At 40.2% G+C, this 22,093-nt stretch overlaps 1 protein-coding gene across 3 annotated transcripts in view; it reads left to right on the forward strand.

Moving 5' to 3' along the window:
- The first annotated feature begins 13,596 nt into the window (after positions 1-13,596).
- SLC24A2 (solute carrier family 24 member 2) overlaps positions 13,597-22,093 on the forward strand; it is a 185,742-nt gene continuing 177,245 nt past the window's right edge. For all 3 annotated transcript variants that reach the window (XM_019517504.1, XM_019517506.1, XM_019517505.1), the window contains exons 1-2: positions 13,597-13,792; positions 15,857-16,946. In XM_019517504.1, the coding sequence (XP_019373049.1) occupies positions 16,011-16,946 (936 nt within the window). In that variant the 5' untranslated portion in view covers positions 13,597-13,792; positions 15,857-16,010. The remainder of the gene's footprint in view (positions 13,793-15,856; positions 16,947-22,093) is intronic.

Below are 22,093 nucleotides of genomic sequence, written 5' to 3' on the forward strand. Positions count from 1 at the left end.
ACAAGAACTGGGGATCTGCAGAAACATGAAGAGATTGTCATTACTAAACTCCTCTATATGCAAAGACACCCCTCTGCAGGAGAAACTCATACAGCAACAACATTAGTAGTATGGGAAGAGCCAGCTCAGACCATAAACAAGGGTTGGGCAAAAAACAGCCTGCAGACCAGATCTAGCCTGCCAAGGGATTTTTCCTTGGCACCTCTCAGCGCAGGTACAGAAAGCAGCCCAGGCCATGGTGCGTGCAGCCAGTCCTGCCATGCCCAGGCACACAGTGGGACTGAGGCAGCACCAGTGGCAATGGGTTCTTCTGCCTGGTGCTGCCAGTGTCACTGCCACTGCTGGACCCAGCCCCATTGCCCAGGCACCCTGGCCCATCCACCCCACACCCACCATGGAGGCACTGGATGGAGGAGTTGGGTGGGCATGGTGTCTATGGAGACCAGACCAGGACCCCCACGGGTACAGGGAGGTCAGCCAGGTAGATGGAATAGGGCTATGGGCAGGCAAGGAGTGGCGTCTGGGAGCGGGACAGGTGACTGGTGCCAGGGCTGGGGCCGAGACTATAGGGCATCATGGGACCATGCTGGGAGTGGATCGTGGCTCTCACCTGGGCCTTGGCCCTGTGCTGTCACCACCTTATGATCCTGGCCCCGGATGCAGCCCTGGCTGCTTGCCCTGCTTCCGGATCCCACTCCATGCCCCTGCCATGGTGCTACCCCTTCCACACTACTGAGTGCACCCTACCCACAGGAGTCCCAATCTGGTCCCTATAGAGACACTGCCTCATAGACATTAGGACCCTCCTCAGCTCCTCTCAGCTGCCCTGCAGCTGTGCTAACTCCCTCCCACTACAAGTCCCACTTACCTCCCAGCCATCCTGGGGGTTGTTGGGGGTCCGCTGGGATCCTGATGGGGGTCCTGAGGGTCCCAGAGCTCACAGGGGTGAAACAGGCTTCCACCCATGAGTCTCACTCTGGACATTGTGGATAAAATAGTTTGCCTAAAATTGTTATATTCCAATATTAAGCATCATTTTTTTCTTCTCAGTTCACCTGAAAAAGCATCCTATAACTAGATACACACGAGATATTTCTTACAGAAGTGGCTTCTTCTCTTAGAAAGTATTGATTTATAGCAAAATTATTTTTGTATGTATATGTGATAAAGATTTCACCAGCCTCCAGAAAGATCTTCCAATTTCTCTGAACCTAGAGAACTATTGTGTGATTTAAGTTTTCATATTTTTATGCCACTCCTAACTAAAAAGTCACTTCTGTACTGCCACTCTTGAGAAATACGAAACTTGTGTGTCAAATGTAATCCAGAATCTAATAATATTCTATGCCATGATTATGTTATTTGATTTCATGTTAATTTTCTGTGTCTGGTGAATAATTATGCTGTTCTTTTAGTAACGAATAAAGCTGTTCTTTTAGATAGCACATGCCATTAATTATTGAATACACAAAAGGATATCGCTCAACTCAAATGAATAAATAATTTTTAAAGATTGTGAAATCATAAGTGACACCTGGTGGTGGGTTTTATTACTTTTTAGCATTGAGATTAAGCTAAATTGAAGTTGCAATCTCTACTCTCCAAAACATTCCTTGAAGATAAAGAGAAATATTTTTCCACAGATGTTCATTTATCATTATTCAACTCAACTGCCAGTGAAGTCAGAGGAAGTCAGGTCAGACTTAAAATGATTGCAAGGAGTTTTAGTAAAATTAGTTATCAAGTTGCTGAAGTCCACACATATTCAATTATTTTATAAAGACCACAGTATTATTTTAAACATTGTTTTCTATGTAAAAAGATATTTAAAAATCATACATGTACTATATTTTCAAACAGTTAAATTGTCTAGCCTTGTATAAGTGCTCCTTATATTTTTTGCCCTAGAGTTACATTTGCCTTTTCCTTTCTTCCATTCTTTTTCTGCTGTATTCTTAGACCTGAGTGTGCCCTCATTCAGCTGTGATCTCAAGCTACAGTGTTGGGCAAGGTTAGTACTTAAAAATTTTAGGGGCAGCAGGAAGGAAATCTGGGGATTCACTAGGACAATGGGAGTCAACCTTTTTGGCAGGTGCTTCTTTTGAGTGCCACTCCAGTCCATTTTCCCTACTTGTTCTGCTGCTCTGCTTTCTGCTCCCTGCTATATATGCCACTGTGCTCCCTGCCTCTTCCTTGATCTGCCATGTGCCACACACAAAAGCTGCCTTTGCCACAAGTTGGCCACCACTGCAGTAGAAGACGCTTGTCACTCTAAGTTAGTACTAGACCAGTTTGTGAGATCTGGACTAGAGATGACATTTTTTTATATATGACAAATAACAGATCTCCTTATCATTAAAGATTATACAAGTAACTTCAATGCTTCACCAAACCCCAGCTCGGGTAATTACATTTTGTCTTCTCAAATGGCCTTTAATGTAATTAACTTGTTACAGTGACCATCAGAGTATAATACATTTGAGATTTTGGAGATGCCTTCCACAAGATTTAGCAGTTGTTTGTTTGTTCCTAGTTGAGCAAGACCACAATGTTGCAGTGTAATGAAGGTGGAATTAGCTAACACATGCATGGTTCAAATCTGGAGCCATTTATTGTATTTTCCTGGTAATTTCAATTGGAGACATGCTCTTTGCTTTAGCTCTTGAGCTGCTTCATAGGTCTGACTCAGTTTGCTGAAACAATTCCTGTGATTCACCAAAGAGGTCACTGCATTTCTGTTGTGGACAAATTTATCTCTATATAGCAAATGTTTGTAAATTAGTAAAATTTGGAAAGGCTTCGCTTTCTGTTTGGAGATAAGGTACTGAATAAATGCAAAATAATATGATACACCGCTTTTAACCGAATCATTGGGTGTAGTACTCCAAATACTTTGGTTTGTGATTCGTAGAGAATATGAAGTTTAGAAAACTTTGTAGACATCTTGGAATGTGAATGCATCTCATAAATATATCTCATTCTACATTCTGATTGAGGGTACCATAAATTTCCTTGCTAATTAATTCTGTGGAGCTATTTTAGCATCATGTACTTAAAAACAATGTTAAAAATATCCTGTGTGATTAAGGGTTGGTTGGTTTTGGGTCTTGCTCTGAACTTATGACCAGACCAAACTATTGGTAAGTACTTAACCATTTTCAGCATTTCATAGAAGTGAACACTATGCCAGGTAGTTTATTGTGGTATTGGGACCAAAGGAACCACTGCCACTAAACTGCCACTACATCCTTATCCTCTATGCCACTACATTCTTAATCTCACTGAGTGTCAAAAATATCATTGTGTCTATAGCAGGCTCATTGATAATTCTCCCATTTGCTAATAAAACATTTTCACACTCTCCTGATACAACTGCAGATTCTTTTCTAGGTTGACCATTGCATATTTTCACTTGCAATTTAAGGATCCTCAGTCCACAGGCTCTGGACTTTTTACTATTTCTTCTTTCTTTGCATGACATTTTTCTCTAAACAATGACCATGAAATACCTATTTCAGTCTAGAAGTTATTGTTATGATAAATAAAAATGTAGCTATCACTGAGGGTTTTCTAAGTACAGCAGAACCCAAATGTTTCAGTTAGGTTCCTAATGCCACTGCAAAGACAAGGGTTTTAGAATTAGCTGAAGGTATAATAGCCACAGAAAATGACTGTCCAGGACTGACGATCTGTACCAACCAATCACTGCAGTTCTTATTTAAAAGGGTTCCTCTTCTTTGGTCAGTTGCATGGGACTGCATCTGTGCTCTAACACAGTAGAAAAGCAGCGACCTTTGATGTAAAAGCTGTAGCAAGCAGCTGAGGAGCTGAATAGCTCATTCTTAATTTGGCAACCTTCTGCAAACTAAGCAGATTGCAAACCATCCTGAACCAGAAAATCTGGGTTCTGCTGTATCAGTAGAAAAATTGAGTACTATATGGCCCAGCTCATGCTGCCAGCTGGGTCCAATGCCCAGTGCTTTAGATGACACATATTTGAAATTATATATCATCATGGACACATTTAAAAAAGAAGGACAAAATTTGTCCAATTCTGATATTCAGGGTTCTAATCCTGAAGGAATCAAACTCTTCCAAGGTTGCTATCCCTCCATCAACCTTCTTTATCCTAGATGGATATTATGTTGCTGCTCTTGGAAAAAATCAGGCAGGTGTAGACATATCTTTATAAAATAAAGTGATTATGATCATGTTAAATGTAGAGAACTGTGTTGACTTCAGTAATTTTATTCTCAATTCTTCCACTGATTCATTTTCTAGGCATGGGAAAATTACTTAGTCTTTTAGTTTACTTTAGTGTAGTTTTGAAAAAAAAAGAATGTTTATAAAGTGTTCAGAAAGTTTGAATGAAAGATGCTATAAAGTGCACGTATTATTATTAGTGTTGATCAGAAATTGTAGATGAAAAGTGGGAAAACAAACAACAAAGTTTGTTGTTGTTTTTCATCCAGCTATAGTCTTAGACACTGCTACATGTCCAACCTTTATGCAGTATTTATTGCAGTATTTTCTCATTCTCCACTATCCTTAAATCTATATGACCAAGAAAAATATCATCAGATAATCCTGTGTTAGACCAACAAAAAATACTTAAGCTGTGCCTTACTTTAAGTGAGAACTTAAATGTGTATTAATAGCCTACCATGTCTGAAAACAGGATTGTAAGAAAGTAGGACTGGAAGGGACCTTATAAGCTCATCTAGTCTAAATCCCTGTTCAGAGCAGGATCATCCCCAACTAAACCATGCAAACTAAGTGCCTCTGGAGAAAAAATAAGAAAACAAATCTTTGTACAAGAACATGAAATAGACCTAAGTATCATCCAGGTTCGTGAAGACATTATAAATCTCCCTGGTGTGCCATTGGCTATAGGAATTGATATTCTTTAGCTATACTAGCCTTCTGAATTGTTAGGCTCAAGCAGCCTGTAAGGAGATGCTCAGCCTGCAGGGAGCTGAGATCCAGTTGTAGGTAGTCGTGAGGTAATCTACCTGGTAGGTAACTGGGAGCTACCTACAACTGATGACCAGTAATTGCGGGTAGAGCTACAGAGAGAGTCAAGAGCTCTAGGAGCAGAGTGTGAGAGTGACAAGAAAGGAAGCTGTGATGTTGAGAAGGAGCACAAAACCTGGGTGGTCCCTCACAAGGTCTGTCTGTTAATTTGCTTATGGTGTTTGCCCCTTTGCTTGCTTTGCTATTTCTTTTCTTTACTGTGGGGACAAGATTGCCCTATGTTAAATAAACTGACTGGAAACCCTTGTCATGGAGCTGACTGGCCTTGATAAGGAAGCTGGGTGAATGACCTGCTTACACAGACTTTTCTTACACAGTCCTTTGACTCAATTTTTTTGACTTATTGAATAATGCTTCAGTTGAACACTCCCTCTAATGGATCCAGTATGCTTTTCCCTCTGCAGCAAGGACAGACTTTTGTCTGTTAGAGTAAAAGAACCATTGTCTCTTCCTATGGCAATGAACCAAATTCAAATTTAGCCTCAGCAGTTATACAATTATCACTCCATTGAATTTGGTCCAGTAATATTGGGAATGCATCAAATCTACATGGGAGCAGGTACAAAAGAGCTTTCTAATTTTTCAGCTGGAGTAGGCCCTAAGGAAACACTTCTGCTAGCAGCTGGAAATACCCAAAAGTACTCTTCATGAACAATAAATGAAACCCAGATTCTAACTCTGTTTGTGGGCAGGTCTATATAGCACAAGAAAACAAATACAAACAGAAGTTGATAAGAAGTGATAAATGTTATATCCTGTCTAACTATCTTTATGTTGTATTCTGAATCAATGTACTAATTATTTCTTATATATAGCATTGTGAGAGCAAGTTCAATCTATGATGGACTTACATTAGATTCATGCTGGTAAAAATGAGTGCATGATTATGCCCTGTTATGCCTTAAACTGAAAGGCAATTATGTGTTGGTTCTTATTTGTTCATTCTCCTCAAAGTTGAACAGTTTTCCAGCCACACTATGCCTGAGTACAGAGATCCAGTTCTCAACTGGTGTCAAGATAAGTTGTTATATCGAGCCTCTTATATGCCACTGGAGGACCAGAACCACGGAAATGCACAGTGGTTAGTTCTTTCATTCCCAGAAGAGGTCACTTAGAACACATCTCACCAGTTTTCACAGACTCCACTGGGTCTCCATTCACTGCACAGTAAAGTTCAAAGCCTTGGCCCTGCTCTGCAAAGCACTCAATGGTCTTTGATGCTAACAAGGCATGCTGCTGCATACAATAATATATCCAGCCTTTGTATAGCAGTTGAATCTAACCCCAGGGAGAATAAATCAACAAGGTCTAGTCTGAAAGCATCAGTAGCACAATTGCTTGGTCTCTATCTGGGAGGAGTGGGTGGGACTGGAAGTCAAGATTTTTCACTTTGTTATGTATTCAGGGTGGTGGATATGTAGAACGCAGAAAGTATTAACCATTTGCAAGTTTTGGGGCTCTACCTGATAGGAAAGAGTATACCCAAAATAGTACCATTTGTTTCCACAAGGTCCCATAAGTACATCATCAACACTGTGATCTCAATTCCATTGGATACTTCTATCCCCTTAGTTCCCTGTACAAAGCCTGGTTTTTCTGACATTTTCCAGGGAAGGCTGACTATTGCCATGATAAAATAGTATCAGGGCTAAGATATTACTTCTAATTCATTGTCTATCCAGGATGTGAGTATCAACTTATGGAATGATTATATAATTTAATGCACTGACTACTAAAGTACAACAAAGCACTTAAAATATTACTGCTAGCATTACGCCTGGTGGTAAATCATAAAAATTGGCATCAGCTTGGTGGTATAAAGGGCTTGGTTGTATAAAGGATAGAACAGCATGTAGAAATAAATGAACCCATGAATTATGCACAATTATTATATTCACATCATAGACTAAATGTTAAGTAGTTTGAGCCCACATTGAAACACAACTTCTAGGTATATGCCTTGGGCATGATCTTGCACTGCTGCAGCAATATTGTGCATTTGTAAGAGCACAGGCCTGGAAATAAGAAAATGAAGGTTTAAATTCTAACACCGACAATGCTGTAAGCATCATCTTTGTTTCTCAGTCCACAATATGGGAATAATCATATTTAACATATTTAACCAAGATTGGCTTTGGAAATTTACTCAATATCTGTTAAACAATGTAGGAGTTTGGGATGCATGAGTTTAATGCAGATTTTAAAATTCAAATGTTAACCAACTTTAGCATGTAGTGAAAAGGTCTGTTATAAATGACAATCATTTTATATGATAAAAAGCCTAATGTTATTTGATCCTACAATACAATATAGTTAGTCAACATACCACCTTTCTCTTCCATGTGCTTTTTTGCCTTGTATTTAATAAGTAGCTATTTCATTTATTGTTTTGAACAAGTAAATAACTTACGGTTTAAAGAAGTATTGTCATTCTTTTGATATAAATTCATGTTACTGGCATCTGTCATCTTTTATCCTTCTCCTTACCTTAGCTGTAAAGTATTGAAAAAAAATGCTTGTAATTTTGGGTGCCACCCAATCTTAAATTAAAATTAGCATTTAAAAGCTTAACATCAATTTTTATTCAAATATGCTGCCGTTATAGTCATGGTAACCTTCCCATCAATATCTTACAGCTTTTGAATTTCTTTCCACAGTACCTCTAGATGCTGCTGTTCAGGTTTTTAGTTTGGTTCCTTCCTCCCCTCATGCACAAAAGGCACATACACCTGCCCTTACGAAGTCTATGACATGTAACAAGAGAAAGGACAAAATAAAAATACAATAAAAGAATAATAATCACCACTGCATGAAGCTTTCTGGATAAGAAACAAAGAAGGATGATTTTATCTTTCGGACAACTTCAGCTAGTTTCTACATGTGGTATAGTAAACTAAATATAGAATATTAATCTTCACAACTGAACAGAATAATGGGTTCTAAGATAATTCAGAAGTTATCTCTTGCCATCTCACTTAACAAGAAACATATTCTAGGTGATTTAAGCCAAAGTACACTTTATCCATCTAACTGTTCTTCTGTATTTGGCCAGGGATCTTCTGATATTTTATTCTGTAACTCAGAAATGTATATATTATTTTAAAGTTATTTGTCATGAAATGTAATTTTAACTGTGTTAGTTTGTTCTTGTCTTGGTTACTGTGTTTCAAGTATTTTAGAACACAATCAGTTAATTGAATAGGCAAGGCTTTTTGTGGGTCATAGCGTGTACTGGACCAACTGTATGATTGGGATAGACAGACAAGTTTTTGAATGCAGTGCATTCTACAGGTCAGTTAACTGAACATATTCAAACTGTTGGCTGAAACGATTAGCTCATAAACAATTTTGGTGTCAGTTTTTATTGACTGGAAACATAGATTTGGTTAGAAGTTGAACCTAGAAAAGCAGGGGAGCAACCGTCACACAGGTATGTCCTGTTTGTTCACTCAGGCTTGTTTTTCCACAGCCTAGCTGATAATGTTTGTAAAAAAGATTTTCTGGGGTCAAGTCTCTGGTCATTCTGCAAAGCTTGTGTGATTCCATCTTGTGCTGAAAAGTCTGACCAACATCAGGCTTCTATACCAACATTTAGCAGTTTTTGAAGGCCATTTGAAGTTGTAATCTAGCACAAACCATTGGCCTGGACTCCAATGAAGGAACCTGTCCAGTCATGTCTTACATCTGTAGATTCAATTTGTAACTGTATTTTAATTCATTTCTAGTCTGGGATGATACTAGATGGCCATTTGAAATGGTATCCATGTGTATGTTTGTATACTCTTGCGTCTCTGGAGAATCTGGATTATCAGTGGGGAGTTCTCAATAAGGCATCAGCTATTAATAGGGAGTTCCTTGGTACCTAAACTGTAATACAGTTAAATCTCATCACACATATCAGCAAACTCTGATATGTAAGGGGCACCTTGTCTACCTTTGCCGCTGAATAATCTGATTTTTGAGCCATCCAGAAATTATCAGGATTCTGCAAATACTTCAGCAATCTCTTGCTTGCCCATATGCTCCTCAAACATTCCTATCATGTTTTGGTGTAGCTACATGTGGCAACAAATAGCTATTTAGGGAAAAAAAAAGGTGCTTCCAGTAATCTCCATAGCAGCTCCAAGACTATATAGCTGCTGGCATCTGCTGAAATTGTTGGAGGCCCAGATCCATAAAACTATGTATGTGCCTCATTCCTATTTAAACCTATTAAAACCAACAGGAAATAGATACTTAAGTAGAAGCTAGCTGCCTAAATCCTCTGGTGGACCTAAGTCCTAGAAGTAATGAAAAATGCCCATATTAATGTCATAGTTTTTCATTTAATCAACCAAAATGTATGGGTTTTTAATGCTTGCTCAAGAAATATTGCTAAAATGATTGATTGCAATAATTTTTATCTTTGAGATCCAGAATCAGAAGAGCACTTAGGCATAAGGGTGCTGAGCACTGTCATGTCTAACTTTTAGATAGGCAGCTCCAGGAGTGGAATTTAAAGACTTGATATAGGGACCAGATTTCCTTATCCAGAGAATGAGAGAAGTCCTTTCTCTGGGTTAGGCACTTAGGAATAAGATTCAGAAAAAGTAGCGTGCTGCAGGATAGAGGTAGAAGCAACACCTCAGCCAGCCAATTGGAAATATTGGTTGTTGTTGGTAGTGGTGCTAATGGTCACATTTCCTTTTTACATAATCCATAATTATTGAGGACTAATGCATTAAAGAGGTATTGGATAATAGAGCAGTATGAGGACTAGAATACAAAACTCTATTCCCAGGGCATTGTTCATATCACTGAAGTACAGAGCCATGCTCCTTCTTGCTTTCTGTGTCCCTCTCCCTAGGAATCTTGCATCATTTTTCATGTAGGGGTGAGCTTCAGCAGGAATGTTTGAATATGCTACTAACTCTAGTCCAGTGGTTTCAACTTGTGGTCCACAGAGCCCTGGCAGTCCACAGACTGTGTCTAAGGGCTCCACAGAAGATGACTATGATCAATTAAAAGTATGTGAATACTCACACTTACAATTCAAAGGGCTCCACACCTCCATTCAAATTTTCAAAGGGGTCCGTACCTCCATGCAAAATTTTAGGGGTCCACAAATGAAAAAAGGTTGAAAACCACTGCTCTAGCTTATAAGGGTTTGAACCCCTCAAGCTAGAATCCAGGTGTTCCAAATGTTCTATTTATTGAGATATTATGTAAAAAGTGAGGGCTACATACCAAGTTGGCCATTTTTGGGGGGTTTTGTTTGTTTGTTTTTAATAGAAGAGGCTATAGCTGCTGTGAAGAACTCAGTATTGTTCTGATGTATTAGGTGTGCTCAGAACACACCTACCAAATCAGACTGCACAGGTCTCTTGGACACTAAAACCTTATTTGGTAATCCCAAACAGATTACTCCAAGTTTATAAACAGATACTGCATTTTTTTTCTGGGAAGAAAGGGGTTTTTGTTTTTTGTTTGTTTGTTTTTGTTTTCTTTCCTGAGATCCTACTGATATTCATACTCATTGCCTTGCTTCAAGTACCTGTGGAGTATGCTGAATAACATTTTTTCCTGGAACATCACTGTGTGCTTCTGTAAATTAATCATGGCCAATTTAACTTAATTGTGGTTCATTCCAGGGACAAACTTGTCATACTGGGTGCATCTACACCTGCAATTAAGGCAAAACCATTAAACTCCAGAGCACTTTGAGCCAAAGTAAGCTGCTCCTGGGCACAGCGTGTACACATGCACCTGAGACAATAGCACTTTGAGCCAGGGCAGAGCAACCTTGGGCTGGCAGCAAGCTCCAAAAGGCCAGGCTCTGGGCAGTGATGTCAAGTGGTAGAGGGACTGGCTGGGGCATGAGGGTGCAGAACCTGCAGAGCTAGATGGCAGGATGCCTCTGCACTTTAGCAACCTTGTGCTCCAGCCAGCCCCTGTCACCGTCTACATGAGCATTTCGTTCCACTTAATTACAAAGCTGTTAGATAGTACTGTCTCCCGACAGTACTATCTTACAATGGAGTTAATTAATTTACTGTGCCCTAATACAGGTGCACATGTAGATGGTGATGCTTTACTGTGGAGCTAATTAGTTAACTCTACAGTAAACACCCCTATGTGCTCTCCCTGAACACCTACTGGCAGAGGAGCAACAAAGCAACTTGGAAAAGCGATTGTGTAAATGACTGTGCCACTTCTGTTTTAACCTGAGTCAAAACCTGGGACAATCGGAACCACCTCAAATGAGATCTGTTTATAGCCACACAGAAATATATACCAAGATGGCGGCATTTCTAGATAGGTGCAGTAGCAGAAAAAAAAATATGCAGTTGGCAGGGACTGATTATGCAGTCCAAGGGAGTGTTTTGCCCATTATCACTTTAACTGTCTGTATGGTGAGGGTGGATTGATGCCAGTGATTCTCTCTAGAGATTCGACTTGCAGACATCATCTTTAGTGTGTCTTCCACAGCTTTATAGCACTCCCATGCAAGAGAAAGAAGTGTCTCAGGAGTGCCTGGGGCAAGTCAGAAGACCTAACAGATCAGAGAATATGAGTACACTAGCACTGTCTTAAATTCAGTAACTTCTCCCCATTTACCCCAGAAGTACATGAATAGTGAACAGGTTTGGATCCTGAAATAACTTGCTGTAATGATTTGCTTAGTATGGGTCACATCAAATCTTTACCAGTCCCTGCATAAAGCAGGTATTTAAAAAGAGACTGATATGTAGGTGCATATATGTGTGCAGATAGATGGCCTTCTATATGTACTATATAATACACGTATAGGTATATATATGTGTGTATGTATACATATAATATATATATATATAATGTTATAATGTATAGTAGGGATTAAATACTGTAGAGGTTACCTTGAGATGTATTTCAATGTTGAAACTATAAAGAGCACTTACCTCATGGAACACAATAAGCTATTACACTTTATTGGGAACAGGAATTTTGTTGAAAAACACACCAAAATGTGAAATTTGACTATCTGAACTTTCCTTATTTTCAGTGGTGCTTGGGTGAAGGGTTTTTGGTTAGAGCTCATCTTTTATTAGTAGCTGGGATAATTTTGAAAGTGTATGGATACTTCTGTTCTTGAGTAAATGGTTAGCGATTGATAACTTTCTTTCTAAATAAAATCCAAAACCTCACATTTCCCTTACCCAGTATACAGGGAAAAAAATATATTCTAATTACTTAACACAAATTGAGTAATATCAGGAAATACAAAATGAAGGCCATTACTTTGCCTCTTCCTTTGGAAAGGTATACTTCCTCTCTGGGATTACCTTCATTGCTAAAAAAATAGTTATCCTGAAGGCAGTTGGAAGAGCAGGACAATTCAAGCAGAACTTGTGAAGATCAGCCCTAGATCCATTTCCTGATTTACGGTCATTATTAAACAAGCAGCCCCATCATATTCAGTGGACTTCGTATAAATTTTTCCTTTCCCCTTGTTCTTCCATGGCTGAAGCTGCGGCATATCCGTGGTAGCAGGTGGTATGACTCATGCTTCCACTTTTTCTGCCAACAGAGGTCTCGGTCTCTCCAGCTATCAATCTCTCTCCAGTCCTGAATTCTTTGTATAAGATGGGGGGATAGTGTTAGAGTGATGCTGTAGCTGTGGCAGTCCAGGGATTTTGCAAGAGGCAGAGATTTCTTAGGGTGATATATTTTACTGGACCAACCATATAGCTGGGACAGAGTTAAGCCCAAGAAGAGAAACCTCCCTAAGAAAGATACCTCCCTAAGAAAGCCCACATGCATGTGGGCTGGATTGGATGATCTGTAAGGTCCCTTCTAGCCCCTAACAAGTATGAAACTATAAATCCCTGCCTGTTGTATGAAGCAGGGAAGCAGAAGAGGTAAAGAGAGGATTGGCTGAAAAAAAGAGAGCCAAAATCTACCTTGTTTTGTGCAGGGATGAATGGTTTGGACAAATATGATGCTGACTAAGGAAGGGGGTTGGACTAGATTAGCATTTCTCAATGCACTGGTCACAACCCAAAAGTGGGTCACAAGAATGTATGAAAGGGTCACCAACAAACTTTAAAAATGGATCAACAAACTTTTACAAATGGATTCTCCTTTAAAAGAGAAAAACGGTGGCTTTTCCCTTGCAGGCTGGCAGAGCTCTAGCCTGCCAGGGGCTGCTTGGGGCCCCTCCTGCCCCACACAGTGGGGGGCTGGGGCCTGGGGGGCAGTGGTTTGGGAGTGAGGGGTACCAGGTTGGGACTGATACAAAATGGGCCCTGGTACAAAGAAGGCTGCACTAAGATGACCTCGGGAGGTCCCTTCCAGCCTCTATGACGCCTGTGTGCCTCTATGACTCCTCTTGTGCTGAACTTTTTGGCTTCAGTAGGTTTGTCCGACTTCTGTGTGCCCCTTGCCAGCCTGGCAGATGCAGAAAGACACGGGTTCAGCGGCTGGCAGAAAAAGACAAACCCGCGACAGAACCTTCCAGCTTCCTGACTTACTGTGCGTGAGGGAGGGAGGCTGGGCGGAGAGGCGAGGGGGAGTGGCTCTGGCGCCGGGCGGAGAAGGGGCCGGCCCTGGATGCTGTGTAGCTGGTACAGGTCAGGCTCACTCCCACCTCATCCTTTTACATGGCCGGGTAAGAGGCGGCTGCCAGCAGAATCCAGCTAGTCCCTCCCTCCCTTGCCCAGGAGACTCCAAGCAGCCGCAGCAGCTGGGTGCGGGCATCACTCATGCCAGCCACCTTCTGCATCAGCCGGCAGAGGAAGAGGTAAGGACCTGCAGCGGGACCCGGGCATCTGCTGCCGGATCCGGATCCGGATCCCACCCCCCACCAGGGATGCGGCTGGGGGGGAGGGAGGAGAAGGAGGCAGAGGAGGGGGATCCTAGCTCTTCCTGCACAATGTAGAGCCCCAGTGATCCCCTCCCCTCTCACCCGACCTGGATTCCAGGCACAGACGAGAGGGGAAGAGGAGAAGCTGCAAAGGGATCGAGAGGAGCCTGGAGCAGAGGGGAGACTTTGGGGGAGCAGCCTTTGGGCTTGGGCCGGGGGGGAGGAGAAGAATCCGGGTGAGAGAGCAGCAGGCAGGGGGACCTTGCAGAGCTGAGGACGCTGTGTGCTGCCCAGCCGGCGTGCGGAGATTTCCAGCTACTGCTTCTTTTCCAGGGATGTGTCGAGCCCCCGCCCTTCTGCTCCTGACTTGGCCATACAAGCGCAGGCAGCAGCCAGGCGGCCCTCTCTCCCCCCTCTTTAATCTTATTTATTGCAATCTGGCGGGTCATAAATCCACCATGGGAACATCATCTTTACCCCCCACCCCCCGAGGCTGCATGTGGCAGCCCAAAACCGATGTCCCTGGCAGGTTGTAGACCAAAACCAAGGTTGCAGCCCAAAACTGATGCCCCTGGCAGGTTTCAGCTCAAAACTGATCCTCCTGGCAGCAGGAACTAGGTCTTAAAATGAAATCAAGTGGAAAGGTGGATCAGCCAGTGCCTCTGCTGTGCACACTGGAGAGCATTGCAAAGTCAGTGTGTAAGAGGACTGTGGATACCTTGGATGGTATTTTACTAGTTTTAAATATGGCATCTCATCTGCCAGGATCAGATCATTGCATAAATGCCCTGGGGTGGGGGAAGGTGCAAGGATATGTATTGCTTGTGCATATTTCTTAGTAAAAAATAGAAGCAGTAATATTATAGTAAAGGATATTTGATCATTTTCATGATCAAATTTTCATGATCATTTTCATCAGGGAAAATGAAACTTAGGGTGCTTGCTATATGAAAATATGCTTTGAATGCATGCATTGAAGTGGCTATTACTTGCAGCTATTTTTCCGCATTGTTCAGAAGTCCTAAATCGCCTTATGCTGCAAACATTCTCTTTGGTGAGAAGTCCTTCGTCCCCCTATATGTTTGCTATGTCTTTCAATGGTATACATTGAGACTGTTTGTTTAAAGGTTTTCAGGGCTGGCCCTTCACATTTCAAAAAATTTTCACAAAACATACGATGCTGCTGGTTAAAAGAATAGTTTTAGTGAGGTCAAAATTGGGAGACAAAATGCATTTAGTTTTCAAATGCAAAGAGAAGAATAGGAATCATGACATTTTTCTCCTAGGACGTCCAAACAACTTGATCCCAAGCAAATGTAAGTTAGTGGCAGTATCTGCATTAACTTCAGTGGACTTGTGTCTTTAGATGGCAAACAAAGCCATCTAAGTTATATTTAAATTTGTTAGACCTTGTGCTTGCAGTGTTGTCGCCTACATTTTCAGTGATTGTTCCAGTTCACATGCTTAAACGTTTAAATTTAAACTGTTCAAGCTTCAATGAGATCTAACTAATATAATCCCTGGGTTAGTTTAATATATTAATGTCCCTATGTTTGAAGTTTGAACATGATACAATAAGTAACAAATAATAAAGTTAAGGAATAATTTTAGGGGTCTCCATTTATTCATTTTGTGCAGCATTTGGAGACAGTTTTTGGTTCCGCTGGAATTATGTGTTAGTTACTGAGAGGGCCCTGAGGTGACTTCATAGTGGCATAAAATTATCTGATTATTAATGGGTTTTTATCCACACAACTTTGTTCCCATATAGAATATATTTTTCTATTGAAACAAATATTTTGTTGCTGGAGAAGCTTACTTTGCACTGTATGCAGTATGATTACATTGAATTATTTATTGTTAGAAATATTGCTAAAATGATTGATTGCAATGTATTAACTCATGTATTTAATTATGTACAATAAAACACCTTTTAAAGAGTTATGTTTCTAATAAAGTGTTGTTACAGTAATATTAATAAAATTGTTTCTCTTCTTAAAGCATGAATGACGAGTATACACCTGATGAATTGTAAAAGTTTGTGATTGTGGAGAGGCATGTCAAAGAACCCTTAACTTTAAAATCAAGAAAAAATATGAAGGAACTGTCTGTCTGACTGAATTTTTGGGCCACAGCATCCCACAGAGAATACAAAATGGCTTTTTGTAAAAGCGGTGCTGCTAGTATCCTTGAAGAATGGTGTTTGAAGGAACCACTGTTTAGTTGTAAGAAGCATCAGAATGTCAGAAAAAAATTGAGACTGATACGAATAATAGGGCTTTTTGTGAGTATAATGGCCATTAGCACTTTCTCTCTTTCAATTAGTGCCTTTTTCAAGGTGGATCCATATAGCACTGAGAGAGCCAGCAGTCTAGGGAGCCAAAAGTCAATATATGGGAAACAAAGAACTCTGCTGGATTTCAAGGAGCAGAATCAAAATAGCACAATAGCTTCACCTGTTTCTATGAAATATGAAACTGGGCATGACAATGCAACAAAAGAACACTCCAAGGGAGAGTACCCCAAAGACCTTTTTTCTCTTCAGGAAAGAAGAAGGGGTGCGGTTGTCCTCCATATCATTGGAATGATTTACATGTTCATAGCTTTAGCTATAGTCTGTGATGAGTTCTTTGTTCCTTCATTGACCGTCATCACTGAAAAGTTGGACATATCAGATGATGTAGCTGGGGCAACATTCATGGCTGCTGGTGGTTCGGCCCCTGAACTCTTCACCTCTTTGATAGGAGTCTTCATAGCCCATAGTAATGTTGGCATTGGAACAATAGTAGGCTCTGCAGTATTCAACATCTTGTTTGTCATTGGAATGTGTGCTATATTTTCTCGAGAGATCTTGAATCTTACCTGGTGGCCACTCTTTCGGGATGTGACTTTTTATATCATTGACTTGCTCTTGCTAATCACATTTTTTCTGGATAATTCAATCAAGTGGTGGGAAAGCTTAATACTGCTATCAGCTTATTTTTGCTACGTGACTTTCATGAAATTCAATGTTCAAGTGGAAGAATGGGTGAAAAAATTGCTAAGCAGGAATAAAGTTGAGAAGGTAACAACAGCAGAATCTGAAGGAAAGGTTTGTTATTTTTAATATGCATGCATCATTACATTTTTTAAAATTAAATTTTGTATTTTAATATTTAATATGCCTATACATTTATAGCATGACTGTACCTTAGAAATTGCTTAATGTGACATTAAGATTTCTGTTTTAAATTAAACCAGTCTATACATCAATTGGAACATAAAATATGACAACTTTTAGGAGATCAGTTATTCATTTCCATAATAATCCAAACTTGAGTAGTTGCTATTACATCTCGGATTGAGAAACTACAGCTTTTAATTTTATTCTCAAATTAGGCAGTAGCTGTGTTAATTATGCAATGTGTTGGCCAGAACAAGTAAATGTACAAAGCCTGGTACACAGTAATATTTCTTATGTGGATTGGGATTTATAAGTGGAAGGACACATTTTTGGTTTTTTAAAGTGACTTTGGGTCACTAATCTCTGTCACATGGTTGATTACTTTCTGAGCAATGGAGGGTAGACACAGGTGGTATTTGGACTTTGGTGACAAAATTGTCTCATTTTCATTGCACTTTTTGTTCACAGATCCCTTCTACCCATTGTGAAAGTGCCAGATAATAATTCTATATTATATAATTTTATAAATCAACACTATCATTCTATATACAATATAAAATATATGGAATTATAAAGTATATTCAAAAGCAACTATTATAACTTCTTTTGTTTGTAACACAAAGTCATCCTTTGCTCTAGAGTATGTAATGGTCAGATAGCTTTTGAAATCATGGAAATTGAATAAGGGTATATTTAGGAAATTTGTTTTTAAGTTTGTTTTGCAAAAGTTTGGTTTATGCAAGATGTGCTAGGTAATTCTGCTATTCCCCTGTGTCAACCCTACTTCTAAATGTGCAATGTCATGATACGCTGGAAGTGGGCAGTGCAGAAAACTGTTATTTGTGGCATTTATCTTTAGTGTTGTAACCTGACAGCAGATGAACAAAGTTCTGAGAGGTCTACATAAAGAATCAAAAAGCTTGAGAGCTTAGGTGGCTTAATGACACATCTCAATCTTAATGGAATGAAAAATCTAGATGTTCATAGAGGAAAAGACCTTGAGGTGAAGTAAGTATTTACTTTGATTATCAGCCCTCTGTTAAAAGGCTTCAAGGAACTTACTGTAGACTAAAAAAGGAAATTCACCCCATGCAAAGAACACATATAATTAAAAGTAAAACAAGGGCTGAGTGGTATTAGAGGAGGGATTCTCAGCCAGGGTGATGTGGCATCCTGGAGTGCTTTTGGATCCTTTCAAGAATGTTGCAGGGTGCCACACAACATTAACACTGTTAGGTGTGCAAACATGATTCACAAGATAAACCCAGAGGTTTCAAACGGGAATCCACAGTGTTAAAAAAAAGACCTGTTGTGGTCTTTCTCAGTTTTTCTGAGACGAATTGCTCTATCTTTCTGTAATCAAAAAATGAGTGAAAAGTAAGAGCTGACATTATCCAAAGGGTGCCTTGAGCCAAATGATGGGTGCCTCAAGTCTAAAAAGGTTCAGAACCACTGTGTTAGAGGGTGAATTCCATCCTCTAGCGGGACTCTTTTTTGGAGCCTGTAGTATTTATCGTCACACATTATTTTGCTTGTCCATTTACTGGTAAATTGTGTATAGAGACAGTGCAATGCATTCTGGTATCTGTTATGTGTGGTGTTTTGTTATGTACAGTACACACCTGCAGACAACCTGGCTCCCTCCATTCTGACCCGCAGACTGGTTCCATGCTACTCATCTAGCCTGCAGGGCCAGACAGGCTGAACACCACTGTTCTAGGGTAGTCCTAATGATCATATTACCATAGTATCTTTATGTAAGTAAAGTGTCTCAAGGAAATGTTAAGTATACTTTGTACAAGGAAATTGTGAGGATTAGAACTCAACTAGATAAACACAGCTTGTGCAGTTTATCTATGTAACAATCATTTGTCTAGAAAAGAATGTATGGATGTGAAGAGATTTTAGATGTCATGGGAGTTCACTGTAATCTCTTATTTTCCTGCTCCTCCTCTTTACATTTTAAAAATTCTCTGCTCTGTCCCATCCAAACAACCCCTAAAAGAATGGTGTAGATTGAGGAAAATCTGGCAGAAATTGACTGCAGTATCTGAGTGAAAGTGAGGAGAATAGGACAGATTACAAGTTCAGTTGGGGCACCATGTGGCCCTCATTGTTTTCTATGATACCAAACATATTAACAGAACCCAAATGAAAAACATTCATAATTCCTCAGCTTTACTGCTTCTGCAGCAGCAGGTTACATGCAGGGCAGCAAGGTGGTCATCTCATTGGTGAACTGTTGGAGGGTGTGGAAGAGGTATGAAGGTTAAAGGGAAGGATGAAGGACAGATAAAACAGGAAGGAATTATCAGAAAATACAGAGCAAAAGTGGACAGAGACAGGGTAGTTAGAGTTGGGGGATTAAAAATTAAGAGAAAGGACACAAGTAGCAAATTGCGGAAAGGGAACCAAGCTTGGTCTTGGGGTCCTACGCCAACCAAGGCCAGGAATAAATTATATTTAGCCTGCTATGGAAGTACCAGGTCTCCATATACTGATCCTTCACAGGAGTAGCCTGGATGAGCTTTTAGGATAAATTACCTTTTACTAACTCATGTCTTCCTTAGGTGGATGGAGGGATCAAAGGGAAAAGGTAACAACTGAACTAAGGGATGGAGAAAGCAAACAGAAACAAAAATGGGCTGCAGAAAGTAAAAACAATATTTTGATAAAGTCACAAAAACACAAAACCTAAAGACAAGCGGTGGGAGCAGGGATTTTAGCATCTTCATGGGTCGTCTCACTATGGAAACAAAGGAAGGGAATAGGAACTGGATTTATGCTTCCATACCCTATCATTAGACTTTGCTTTGGCTTAAGTGTAATGTTAAGGTAAGTAGCATTTGTATATGTTGCGTCCTCTTCTGTGTTTCAGCTTCCATTGAGGTAAGTGTAATTAAAAGCCTTGGTTTTTAATTGTTGTTGATGAAATACCAAAACTCAACTGTTGTTGATGAAGTACTGGAACTAAAGCTATGGTTCACTTTTTAGTGCAGTTATGGCTTTTTCTTGATGACAAAGGAATTATTTCTGAAAGATTCTGTTTGCATTGTCTGATAAATATCCTCAAACAGCTCTGGCAATTAAAAAATGGGAGTGGCAAGGGAATACTACAAAATCACATCTGATTCAACAAGAATAACATTCCGTCCAGATACCTAGGCTTGTGTTTTTACATGCCAGTTACAATATTTCTTAGTTTGCAGAAGATTGCCTGTAAACCACTCCCCCCCCAAAAAACCTGCTTTTAGCAATTAGACACAATGTTAACATTTATCTTAAAGATAACTTTTTGTTTTGAAAAATCTTAATAGGTAACAGTCAATATCACATTCTGCTTTAAGAGGTGCAACCCTCTAAATGTGCCAGCACTTTTAGAAAATGGCACTAATTGCATTATAAATGACAGGCAATTTGCAAATGAAACGCTTAGGTAGTTAAGCTATTTTCTACCTACAGGCAGCTATAGCTAAAAATATGTATATATCCTACACTGTGGGCGTGCCTACATGAGATGTTCACTAAACAGTTGACTAATTAGCTGTGCAGTAAACATCTTGGTATCTACATGTGAGTCCCTGTTAGACTGGAGTAAACTAATTTACTCTGTAGCAGGATAGCATTTGTGAACACAAGTATTAGCCCACTGTGGAATAAAAGAAAAAATCAGTAGTACCAAGTTGGGTACAGTATATCTTGACTTAAAGTAAAACTTAAGTCACCAATGTACAGCTAACGTGGCACATTTAAAATTTCTTGAGTTTATAGTGGCTCTTTACAGTTTACAATAGCTCCAAGCCTCTCTCCAGTAAATAGTCATGGACCGTACATCCATAAACCACTGAATCTTCCCCACACTATTTTGCTCCCCTTTCTCTAGAGAGTGTGTGTGTAGCATTATTTTGTCATTCATAGGAAATTTGGAATCTCCTTCCATAGCCTTCCTCTAGGTGGCTAACCCCCACAAACACAGACATAAATACACAACATTTCTGCATTGGAATTTTGCGTGCCAGCATAAGAGTGAGATTGTTTTTTCATCCTAGTCTGCAAATGGAGAATCATTTAGGTGGTTGGACCAGACTGTGGCCCAAATTCAGACATTGTCTTAGTGCTTACACCTTATTTGTTTTTGTCTTTAAAACTTTGGGGCAATCTTTTGTCTACAGAATAATTGTAGTGGCTTGGAGGGTAATACGTGGTCATTCTAGAGTTACACTAAAAATTTGGTAGCTTAGGATTCCTACTAATGTATTTGATTGTTTTGCTACCTGCTATTGACAGCAATTAAAACACTTAGTCAATTACTCTCCTTTTCTCTTAGCACTTCTGTTAATTGCTCCATGAAGAAGTAGTGATTATAGTGATTTGCAACACCGGATTCTTTTGATTTTCTATATCTCCCTCTGGATTAGCAAGCTAAATATGACAGCATGGAAATGTGATGCAAATTAAATACTCTTAAATCTGGGATGCCCACCAAGTTTGATCATGCAGCCTGTGTTAATTCTACCACAGAATGGAAGACTGAGGACCACTTGCCAAGAGCAATGGGATGATATATATAGCCATTAGGCCTGTGTGAAGTGGCTAGTATTTACTTTGGATTCAGATTCAGCTGATTTGGGGGACGGTGATTCGATTCAGTGATTCAAATCACTGTCCCAAATCCATTCAGCCGAATCTGATTCAGACATTCAGCTGCTGCCGAATCTCTGAATCTCACAGGCCCCATCCCCTGCCTGCTCCCCCCGCCATGTCAACGACCCTTCTGCCCCAGCTCTTTGGAAAAAAAAAAGGCCTGATTCACTGGGTGCTGCCTAGTGGGGCGGCGATTCCTGCTTCCCCCCCACTGCCCTACGCCTCGTGGAAGGCTCTGCCATGAGCCCCCAAGCCCCCGTCCACTCCCTTGGCCCCCTGCCCTGTGGCTGCCCCCCCACCCCAGCTCCCAGCCCTTTCTGCTCATGGCAGAACCCCTCACATGGCATGAGACAGTGGGGGGCAGTGGGGATTGCCCCCCCCAGCTTGGCAGCACCAGGTGAGTTGGGGCTTTTTTTTAAAGGGCTGGGAGC

This window comes from Gavialis gangeticus, unplaced genomic scaffold (genome assembly GCF_001723915.1).
Source record: "Gavialis gangeticus isolate Ggan-Ray unplaced genomic scaffold, GavGan_comp1, whole genome shotgun sequence".
NCBI classification, from domain to species: Eukaryota; Metazoa; Chordata; order Crocodylia; family Gavialidae; genus Gavialis; species Gavialis gangeticus.